The 12231-nt window shown below is 41.6% G+C and overlaps 1 protein-coding gene across 4 annotated transcripts in view; it reads right to left on the bottom strand.

Moving 5' to 3' along the window:
- The window catches only part of CYB5R4 (cytochrome b5 reductase 4), a 48839-nt gene that overhangs the window by 7035 nt on the left and 29573 nt on the right, over positions 1-12231 (bottom strand). For all 4 annotated transcript variants that reach the window (XM_078615537.1, XM_078615536.1, XM_078615538.1 and 1 more), the window contains 2 exons: positions 7492-7641; positions 4497-4644 (listed from right to left, as the gene is read on the bottom strand). In XM_078615537.1, the coding sequence (XP_078471663.1) occupies positions 4497-4644; positions 7492-7641 (298 nt within the window). The remainder of the gene's footprint in view (positions 1-4496; positions 4645-7491; positions 7642-12231) is intronic.

Here is a 12231-nt window from a genome sequence, read left to right as displayed (position 1 = left end):
AATCAATGAGTTAGATAGTTTCCCAGTTCCAGACTTAATATTTATGCATTCCCAGCACACACACAAGATAAGGGACCCTACTCTGAGGCTTAGATAACATCACAATGTAAATATTACCAGAACATTTATTACCACTGAGGCTTTTTTGTGCCATGGGCACTCACCCGGACACTTGTACGTACATGGTAATCATCTACCATGTACATATAGTATGTGGTGGAAGGAGTTGTGTTCATTTAAGCAATAGTCCTCATTTCGGATAACTCAATAAAACAATCGAAGGTGGTGAGACATTTAAACATCTCTCAGCTCGAAGCGGCCGGATAACTCGGTGGTCAGAGCGCGTGACAGGCACCACTAAGATTCTGGGTTCGTATCAAGGCAGTCACCTACGATTAAACTGGGTTCTCAGGTGCAGTAAAATGATAGTCCCAGCTCAATTGTCAGTGATTGCACACAAAAAATACAACAATATTAAATTTATTTTGGCACTTCATTTCTCCAAAGTTTAGTCCGTGAATGAAACATATCGATTTGACTGTCATACAACATACATTTCTCTGTCGCAGTGTGCATAGGAAAATGGTGCTTAGGAAAGTGTATTGGAGGTCATCTATGAACATATATCATCAGTAATTCTGCGATATCTGCTTCCACGGACCATTTTCCCACATGGAATATTGCACACCCTGCAAAAATTCCAAATGTATTCTTCGTGTGACCCCATTCGGGAACATTTCTGATAAAAGTGTTAGGGGAAAAAAGCTATTTCTTAAAAAAACTTCACTGTTTGCCATTCGTGCTTTGAATCACAAGATGCTCACAAGGGCACCATTGCCACAACTTGCAATGGACATGTCAGTGGGCCCCAGGCAGTCAATTTTGAATGTGGTCAAATGCTTCAATTTGATAACAAATAGGCAATCCTTTAAGTCCCTGGAAAGCACCCGACTCACAATAAAGCCGGCCGAGATTGATTTCCAAATGGAAATGCTGAAGAGGGTTATTTAAACACGATGAGGCACAGAAGGGCTTGCCCTTGGCCACTGTGCGGGCCATGCTAAGCATCCCAGATTTTAAATAAAATTTGCATAATTGTAATATTCTAAGGCACCAAAATTCTCGTGAACGAATCTTGTGTCACATTACATTTTTAGGCAGCTTGCCAAAATTACACCTCTTTATAACTTGTACATATATATTTGTTTTACATATAATGTTCACAAATGTGCTTCATTGTCAGCTTACATGTCTGTCCTAAAATATTTCCAAAAGCATCATCAGTTGTCCGGCTACTCCACGCTTAAAATAACCTTTCCAATTTGTAGATACCACACCCAGGAATCGTTTACATTTCGTTTTTACTCTTAATGACGTGTGGCTGATTTGGCAATAGCCAAAAACGAACACTCATTTCCCCCATAATACAGAACACAATTGCATAACCGAAAATAAAATACAATTGTTTTTGCGGCCGATAACAATCCACTTACTACATTTTCAGAGCTGGCTCTTTAGTAATTCCTGATTTCAATACTGATTTTCTTGGGCATAAAGTGATGTGGTCGAGAAGGCTTCACACTGACTCCTCATACATGCGAATACGGCAAATCAGTGGCTCACACCATGAAAGCTCAGGAATAAACCTGCAGATTAAGGGTATCATTCCCATCTTGACGGTTGCTCGGTTTTATTGGAATCTTCGTAAAAATGAAGCGGCAGCTCCCTTGGTGGCAGTGGGGACACTGTCGCATGTTTACGAAAAAAATCTGATGGGAATGATCGTTCGTCAGCATGGAAATGATACCTTAGCCTGGCAGTGCCGAATAAATCCAGTTTGCAGGCACGGATATGCTTCCTGCTTCTTGACCAAACTATAATTTCCATCCGTCTTGAGTGTTAAACCCTCAAGTATATCGGTGCTTTACACCAACACTGGATTTGCGGTTTTATTATGCTCTCTGGAGGTGTTGGTCACCAATGCCTACAAACAAATGTAGCTTTTCTTTTCCTGCCCGAAACTAAATTTAGTCTGGCCCAGCTCAGAGGGCTGTAAAGAAATCAAATGAGTGACATATGCAGGCATAGCATGGCATAGTGGTGTCCAGTTTTGTGTGAAAGACCTTACCCAAGTGACCGCGAATACATCTGTCGTATCATCTGTAAGGGCCCACGCTTCTTAAAATAACACGAGGGCTGCTCTCATGTCACGCTGCTCCTCAGAGCCATTTGACTGCGACAACATAAATAATTTAGATTTAAAGCTTTCGTGACTGCAGGGATTCATATTCTTGGTTCTTTCGGTAAAGTCACGTAGAAGGGAAATAATAAAATAATAAAAATATAAAACAATACAATTCTCACGACGTTTCGACTGCAACACAAGCAAATCATCATCAGGTGTGAAATCCACAGCAAGAGAATTTGAAAAAAGTGACTTTCAGACCGCATTCCATTCTTTTCTTCTCCCCCCTCCTCTTTTCCGAACATAGATGGACTCGTCCATCTGACCAACTGCCAAATCGCTGTCCGTGGTGCTGACGTTAAGAAAAAACCGCCACTTTTTTCAAATTTTCTTGCTGTGGATTTCACACCTGATGATGATTGCTTGTGTTGCAGTCTAAACGTCGTGAGAATTTTATTGTTTGATATTTTTATTATTTCCCTTCTACGTGACTTTACCGAAAGAACCAAGAACATAAATAACGAATAGAGGCATTTTGCCCTGCAATGGCTCACTCACAGCACCGCTGGTGGACGTGCCGCCACTAGAGGGAGCTCTAGAAAGCGCTCCCTCCCCGCTCGAGAGGATAATTTGCTTAATGTTCCATGTTGGTCAGAGGCCATGTAAGAGTTGGGAGCACCTTCACTTTAAGACCTGCCCCTCGACCGCTTTAGCTATTTATACTATTGGGTGGAGCTAAGGGGAGGGATTTGAGACACGTGCCCATTGTTCCACACACCAAACCACGTGATGAGAATTTAAAGTCACTTTTAGGAGCACGACGATAGCACTTGAGTGATGTAACTGCAGTAACAATGCTTTAGATGTAAAATAGTGACATCGCTGACACTCTAAGACACTAATAAGACACTTTAGAGTATTTATTTTCATCCTGATAAAACTACAGACTTGTGTTTGTATTGCATGTCAATAATGATATCACCATTCTTGCCCATGATTCAGCATGGGGCAGCTCAAAAGAGCTGAGATTGAGGATTTTTTTTAAAGGCAGATAGCAGAAGGACAACAATGATGTTGTAATTCTAGATTTGAAGCTTTCGTGACTGCAAGGATTCATATTCTTAGGTTTTTTCGGTAAAGTCACGTAGGTAAAAAATGTAAATTAATAAAAGTAAATAAAACAAAATAAAAAATCACAACGTTTCGGAAGCAACACAAGCCTCCGTCTTCAGGTGGAACCGTCACATCCACGACAGCTGTATTAAGTAAATGACAGATCACAAGAAATACCACCCCGTATATATAATGGTTGAGGGGTGAAGGGCCAGGAATGGCACACTTTTTATTAATATGGTAAGGTGAGGCTTAAGACTAAGTATAGACTGTGACGGTTCCACCTGAAGACGGAGGCTTGTGTTGCTTCCGAAACGTCGTAATTTTTTATTTTGTTTTATTTTACTTTTATTAATTTACATTTTTTACCTACGTGACTTTACCGAAAAAACCTAAGAAAAATGATGTTGTACACCGGACTCTTCATTGTTTGAACTCATCAGTACAGGTGTAGCCATTATTGTCCACCATATGTGCTTGAAATTGTAACACGTCAGTAAAATGACATTCAATATGCTTTCCAGGTTGAGTTGGTTCTTAGATGTAATTAGCAGTATGGAGCCGATAGGTAGCTGTGAGGGCAACACAGGTTTGTACATTTGCAAATATAGTACTCCTTTCTTGCTCCAGTTTGTTTCCAAGTTTTACAAAGTTCATTGATCAAAGTGACCGGTTTTCAATAAAGCAAGTCCCCAACAGTAACACAACTCTACACTAAAGTTTGGTTCATATTGGATTATAATTTCCAGAGTTATCGTAGCCCCCACCAACCACCCCCCCCCTCAATTTCTCAATGGAAAATGGACAAAACTGATGTACAAACGCTTTCAACATTAGTCTCAACTCTCGATTTAAAGCTTTCGTGACTGCAGGGATTCATCTTCTTGGTTCTTTCGGTAAAGTCACGTAGAATGGAAATAATAAAATAATAAAGTTTTCTTTCGGTAAAGTCACGTAGAATGGAAATAATAAAGTAATAAAATGTTTTATTTTTATTATTAAAGTCACGTAGAATGGAAATAATAAAGTAATAAAATGTTTCATTTTTCTTATTTTCTTATTTCCATTCTACGTGACTTTACCGAAAGAACCAAGAAGATCGACTCAACTCATTAAATATATTTACATAAATTACAATATCCACATCATTCATTAAGCGAGCGAGTGAAAGGGGGGGGGGGGGGGGGGGGAGTCCCACCGGATGTGGTCGCTGACGACGGCGTAAGCGAGGAGTCGCACCATGGGTGTCAGCCCCGTGCCGGCCGCGACGAGGGTGAGCTGCGACACACCAGCCACTTGCGCTCGCCGGAAGGTGCCAGCACCGTCGCACACCAGCACCGCGTCCCCTGTGTGCCGTGACACCACGCGCCACCCAGAGCACCGACAGCGCCAAGTTTTACCGGAGACTCCTCCCTGGTCTTGGGTGTTGGGAAATTAATACTTCCCACGGTATTCGTTTGAACGCTAAACTTACTGTAAGAGGTAGAAAAAGTTACGTTTCGATTTAAAGCTTTCGTGACTGCAGGGATTCATCTTCTTGGTTCTTTCGTTAAAGTCACGTAGAAGGGAAATAATAAAATAAAAATATTATATTAGTATATTATATGGTAAATTTTATTATTTTATTATTTCCCTTCTACGTGACTTTACCGAAAGAACCAAGAAGAGGTAGAAAAAGGTTAAGGTGCAGCTCCGCAATTACTTGCACACACCACTGCTGCCAGGAGGGTCTTCACTGGAGAAAGCTCTAGAGAACTCGTCTACGGGGTATTTTGGCCTACGCTTGGAAGGTGGGCGTACCCACACTTTACCCCGCCACACGCGATCTGCCGGTCAACTAATTGTGGTGTACCCAATTTCAAGAAGCTTGCACCATTGTTTCAACTGGCACGACCGAGAGAAAGAACCGATACATTGAACTCTGGATTGAACTTATTGTTTCCAGGGATAAATCCAGCCAACGTGCACTGTGGATAAGAACTCTTGACAAACAATTGGAAAGTTAAAATTTCATATCCAGGGCGCAGATTTGACACCACTCATTATTTTTTTTCGGCCTGTAAAATTAGTAGTATTTTGTGGTCAGTTCACCGCGGTTAGTCTACGGAGATATTGGCACGTGCTATGGGAATGTGTAATTTGACCACTGGCTTGGGGTTATCAATAGGGTGCTCATTTTATCAGGAGTGCACTTTGACTACCGCCTATTCAAGCACAGCCGTTGTTATTCCTTAAACGGTCTGAGCCACTTTTTATCCCATCCTGGCCCTGTCTACTTTAGGTTTAAACGACTGAAATGGAATAGATTTTTAAAAATGAAAATTCGTTTCAATCATTGTGGGTTCATAATATGTTCTTGTGAAATAAGTTTGAAATTTATTTTACTTGACAAAACATTTGTTAAGTGGCTTATATACATATATATTTAAATGTGATAAATGTGTTGATTTGGTGAACTTATTCCATGAATAACAGTTGATTTGAAATCAAATAACAAGACCTAGGGAGCGAAAGATATGGTTGTTTTTGTTGACTGGGCTTTGTCAATAAACGTATTTTCTGTAAACACTATGAGTCTCAGCAAATCGATTGCTGAACAAAGCCGGTTGGCCAAAATGTCGAGACGTTTCTTTACTCTCGGTACCGGTGAGAAAAACATTACCCACGTGTAAGTATTTTAGTTGACCTGTTACACACGTATACACACACGGTTACATGATATATAAGCCTTCTACTGGAAAACCAGACTGTTAAGTGAGCCTCAATTTTTTTAGAGAATTCGACGAGGCAAAGAAATGCGCACAGCTAAACAAAAGCACATGCAAGCGGATGCTCTAACACCCCCCCGTGTTCGCGTACTAATGCTCATGCAACAATCCTGCTGCTATGCAAAATAACGTAGATTTTTCAGAAAAAAAATAATATATGTTTAAGAATAAATATTTTATTGTCAATCATATTTGAAAAAAAGAGACTCGTATGGGTTATACGGATGGTTTTGTTCAGCCAGTTGCCCGGCTATTTTATAAGGGAGATCCGTGGTGGATAAGCACAAGGCATTGCAATAAGTATCACATTGTCCATGTGACAAAAAAATACTTTTTTTAAAAGTCTAGTCGCCAATTGAATAATACATTTCCATAAGCTTATTCCGGTAGATTTAGAACATCAGTTAATTTGTTTTAGCTGACCAACCAGATTGCGCTAAGACAGGTAATCAGGAACTTTTTTTCTACATAAAGGATAAAAATAAATTCCAAACAGTGGGCCACGCATCGACACACACCTATGGCATTATCGATGTAATTACGCGAAAAAAAACTTGCCCATCGAATGCATATAAATGGGCCCTTGCAGTGACAGCAGTAACTGTGCACACTACAAATAATAAAACAGTGTTGCTCCGAGGTCGAAAATATATTTCCCTCTAAAATAGCGTGAAACTGGCTAAACGGGATCATCTGTGTAACAAATCAAATAAACTCAAAGATACTCGTAGCGATTAATAAACATCCAGAATAAAGTTTTTGTTTGGGTTAGATCGAGTAAGGATATAGATGTGTCGTTAAACAGCCAATTCGTAAGGTTTGTCACGAACATGCCAATTTGTTATGTTGGAGAGCAAAGCCACAAAATTCACAATCTGAGTACGACATTTCGCCACTAATTACAAATAGCTTCATCAGGTGACAGCCAGATATGTGGAGAAATCCTCCTGTTACGTTCCTTATATATTTACACGATCTAACCCAAAAAAAAACCTGAATTATGGATGACATTGGTCGCGAAAGCCTACGTGTTAAATTGATAAACATCTTCTTGGTTCTTTCGGTAAAGTCACGTAGAAGGGAAATAATAAAATAATAAAAAAATAAAACATAATAAAAGTATTATATTATATTATTTTATTATGTTGTATTTTTATTATTTTATTATTTCCCTTCGACGTGACTTTACCGAAAGAACCAAGAAGATGAATCCCTGCAGTCACGAAAGCTTTAAATCGAAATTGATAAACATCGTTTGCGGATCGTTACCAAGCAGATCGGATCAAATTAAGTCGTGGGTCATAGGTTCCCCCATCCTTGCCATAAGCTCCTTCCCAAGGCCACGGCCACCTGCCACCCCCAGGCCCTATCGGCCGTTGCTTCTTGGGGTCAAATGTGAGAGGTTGGGGGTGGGGGGGGGGTTACCTGGGCCAAGGCAGCCAAGCACTGGCGTCAGGGTGCCGTTGGGGTAAACCTTGATCATGAAGTGCAAGACGGTGGAGAGACGCGGCACCACCTCCCAGGGCGCTGTCAGCGAGGGCAGCACGGGAGTGTAAGCACGCGTTATATCGACTCCTGTGAACACGCACACATGCAAGAAACGGACACATTTTCACCAAAAAGCCTCAAAGCCTGTTGGTGCAAGTGCTGTTAGCAAGCATCTGTGAAGGTCAGAATGGTACGTGAGAGGATGGTGTAGCTGGCACCATGCCTGGCTCCCTCTGTCTCTCCCCAGTACTGAATTTGTTTAAATACTTCACTAAGTACTTTTTTTAAGCCCAAGGAGACCCCAAGAGAGGTCCAGTTACCACTTGCAACTAGTGTTATCCACGCTTGCGCAATGAACCCGCGTTGCATCAGTTGCACCACAGACACACATGCACAACACTAGCTCGTAAATCTCAGAACATTAGGGTGTCAGCTGTTCAGAATTGTGGCTTGCAGAAAGTTTTCTATGCTGCATGCATGGTATCAAGTTCGAGATTATTTTGTTTAACCAGGTGAGAATTTTAGAGACCTGCATCTCTTCATTTACAAGCGTGATTTGAGGCATTAGCCTTCCCGGAGAGAACGATAATTTCTATTTATAATCCCAATTGAGTAATTTGCCGTGTAATTTTGAATTTGTCAAATTTGGACCACAATGCCGGCACACAATGGCCTACTCGTGACATCAGGGGATGTTTGTTAAAGACCCAACGCAGAAAATTTCTGGGTTTGATCTTCCGCGAAGCTCATGGTCCACCCTAATCCGCATCCACCGCACAAACCATGGCAGATGCGCAATGGAAAATTAAAAACTCTCCATTGTGCGACTGTGGTCATGCAGAACGGACCGTACAACTTATAATGACGCAATGCCCCGATCCACAAATACGATGGAGACATCACAGCGATTACACTCCGCTGCTCCTGATGCGGTTATCTGGCTTGACCACTGAATGTTAAAATTGTAGTTGTTGGTTTGCATCAACATCAGCCATACGGCAAGAAGGGGATCTTTAACGTCCACTGTGAAGTACACGGCGTGCAGTATCATTTAGTTTTTTTAAACAAGCAGTAATAATGAATTGCGGTCACAATGGATGTAGCAAACAACAGGTTTACAATGCAAACTACACTGTGGAACATATGCCAAAGTGTTTTTTTTGCAATAAAATATAACACAAAATACTGCTGCATTTTCATTCACTATTGCATACTTTACATTGTTTATATTTCAAAACATGAATATATAAATGTTTAAAGGATCTCCGTGACTCTTTGCGTGTCATGAATCTTACATTGAAAAACTTTTCAATCGAAATTATTTGCATTGTTTGCACAGATTTTCTTTGGCCCAAATGTATTCCCTGTCCTGTTGTGCCTGCACTTTCCCACATATTTTTTTTGCAACTGCTCAATGTTACAACTGCATACATTTTTACGGTTGTTTTGTTTGGCTCTCCCGTGTGTTCTCAGGTTGAACAGCGTGCTGCTCGCCACAATGTCCGACGTTTTGCTTCAGTTCCTGAAGCTCTCGGCACATGGAGCGAAATGTCAGAAATCGTGCCTGACACAAATGCCGTAACTGTACAATCTCAAAACACAGCGATGCTAGATGTTAGCCCAAATGGCTCTCACTTTGATCAAACACCGTGGTCCCAGTCAATCAACGCCAATCAATCAACAGCTAAATGCTTGAGTTACCGTGATGAGATTCTCTCCATTATTGACCAAACCCAGTTATATTTCGATTTAAAGCTTTCGTGACTGCAGGGATTCATCTTCTTGGTTCTTTCGGTAAAGAAAGTTCTTCACCTGAGGACGGCTGCTTGCGTTGTGGCCGACACGTCGTGAGAATTATTAAATGTGTTATTTTTATTATTTAATTATTTCCCTTCTACGTGACTTTACCGAAAGAACCAAGAAGATGAAACCCAGTTATGTTGATGATTGTGTTTGCGCAGCGAACTTTCCCTGTTAATTAACAGGCTTTCCCCTGCTTTGCTGACAGCGCACTGCTTGAGTCTGTATGTGCCACACACCACAGGTCTTTCTTTGTTCCTCATCATGACATTTGCAAGTCTGGCCCTGAGCCCACAGGCTCATAGTCAGTGTCTCTAATACCCCGATTGCACATCTAAGCAACGGCAGTGCAGGGCCCTGAACGATACGGGTGGTTTTTTTTTCCCGACTGGAAATTTCCTGAGTCGAGCCAGAACGAAATCATGAAACCCTGGCCTCACGAGACATTTTAATCTATTCAGATCCAGGCCGAGCGAGTCGACTCATTTTCTGCATGCGATGTGCACAGCATGGCTCCAATTCCTCAGTGGGGGAAAAAAAGCCCAACAACATTGCCGATGCCTGACCTGTGCCCGGGTGACTCGGTGCGGCTCGGTTGTGCAGTCGAAAAGAGGCTTATTTTTTGAGGCCCTAAAAAGGCTGGGAGGCCCAGCAACAACAGTCGAAGGCCCCTGAATGCCCCCCCCCCACCCCCCCCGTGGGTTGAGCAGGTCATGCCAGGACACGGCAGGCACTGTCAATGGTGCACGGGTAAGGGGGCCAGTGATTGATTAACTGCTTGCAGATGTCGTTAATGGAAAGGCGGTCCATGTATGAGTGGTGTGCCATGGAACAAGGCGTCCACTGTTTCCAGTGAAAATAGGAGCCCATTCAAAATAAAGTGACGCAATTATGACCCTCAATGGAGCTGGAGACTTGTAAAAATAGTTTTTTTTACTTATTTTTTTCTGCTATCAGATCAAGTCAGAAATATTGCACTGAGATGGTCCTAGAAGACGCTGTTACAGAAATATTTCTCAAGCTGCATCTATAACAAACCTCACAGCACATTTTTATAGGCCCTGAAAATAACGTTTGTCATATGGCAGTAAAACTGCAATGTCCTCAGAACCTGAATATATTGCACTGCACAAATAAAAACATGCATCTTTACCATCATCAGCCAAAATCAATCCACTGCTGGATGGAGATCCTCCCAAAAGCCCAAACCATCTCTGTATGTGCGTACGTTGAACCTCTTTTGCACCGTACGTAGCCAAACGTGCTCATCAGCGCCGCTAACCCGGAGATGATAACACTGGTCAACAAAAAAAATACAGTTTTTTCTGGCCTGGACTTTTGCAGCTGTTTTAGACTAATTTCAGGGTGCTGATTCCAAATCTGATCTCAGATTTGCTCTATCGCATCTCATTTTATGCTATCGGCATACCCCATTTTCATTGATTTTACCCGAAATTAACTCTTAAAATATGGCGCTGTATTTTTAGGATAGTGTATTTATAATATAATTTTATGTAGATATCCACATTTATTTAATATCTTTCTTCTGCAGTTTTTATTGAAAATACTATATTTGATATCTCAAAAACCTTATGTGATAGACAAAAACTGATGCCAGATTTGGAATCAGCACCCCAAAATTACCTTAAAACCGTTGGAATACCTTATGCCAGAAAAAGTGTGTTGACCAGTGTAAGACGTTGCTGCCTGCTTAGACTCCATTTGGAGGCAAGGACAAATGCACGCCGCTTTGTTTTAATTAACGTGTTGCGGGAACAGCCCTTACGATTTTGATTTAAAGCTTTCGTGACTGCAGGGATTCATATTCTTGGTTCTTTCGGTAAAGTCACGTAGAAGGGAAATAATACATTTTTATTGTTTTATATATTTATTATTTTATTATTTCCCTTCTACGTGACTTTACCGAAAGAAGCAAGAATACGAAGCCCTTACAATGTACCGCACCGTGAACAAACTACGGGAGGAATGTCATCCTTAAAACAATAAAAATTCCCCCTTCGTGAAGTGGATATCGGAGGTGTTGCTGTGATTAAACAATCCATCTATAGCACTTGCACACGAGCTGATTTCATTGCTCCACCCCTGCAGTGGGCATGCTCTCAGGCACGTTGCCTCCTTTGGCTGCCACGCCATCATTAGTCTCAGCCACTGGCCATCATCCCGTCCAACAACGAGTCCTGCTCAAGCTCGCTTACTTGTTTTTGCAGCCCAACGTGATTTCTCTTAACCGAGTGTGTTAGGAGGCTTTATTTTTTTTCTTGGCAAACGGTGACGAGACTGAGACCATCAACTTACTTAAGACTCGGGAATCCAGTTAAATCACCGAGGCTTACGTGGAGTGAAACCCAGGATATCACAGTGGAAGTGATTTGGTGCTTGGGCAGTTTTGGTCCACTGAGCCGCACGGCCACGTCCAATATCCAAATAATAATAATAATGCGCGATAAAAGATTCATTCGGTGCAAAATTGTGTTTCATACAGAATGTTAAAATACAATCCACAAAAACGCAATCGCTCACGTGAACGCTGGACGGCTGTCAAAGCAGACATGTTGAGAGTGGTAGAAAAAAAAATGTGGAAATTTCCACACAGCATCGCAGCTTAAAGAATAAAACTGTCAGTACCATACACGCCGCTCAATAAAACGCAGCCGAACAACGTGCAGCACCGCATCCTGCTTGAGAGATAAACGTGTCAGTCACGTACGTTTGAGACATGCTAATCAGAGTGCAGGACAATGTGTTTCTCTCACGCCATCGCTCCTACGCGGCGACACCGTTCAAGAAATATTTCACTGACACTTAAGGTGGGAGAGAGGAGGTGGTCCCTCGGGTCTCAACCGAACACAAGTAATT

This window comes from Lampetra planeri, chromosome 47 (genome assembly GCF_965212315.1).
Source record: "Lampetra planeri chromosome 47, kcLamPlan1.2.h2, whole genome shotgun sequence".
Taxonomy (NCBI): Eukaryota; Metazoa; Chordata; class Hyperoartia; order Petromyzontiformes; family Petromyzontidae; genus Lampetra; species Lampetra planeri.
This window is presented reverse-complemented; position numbering and strand designations above follow the sequence as displayed.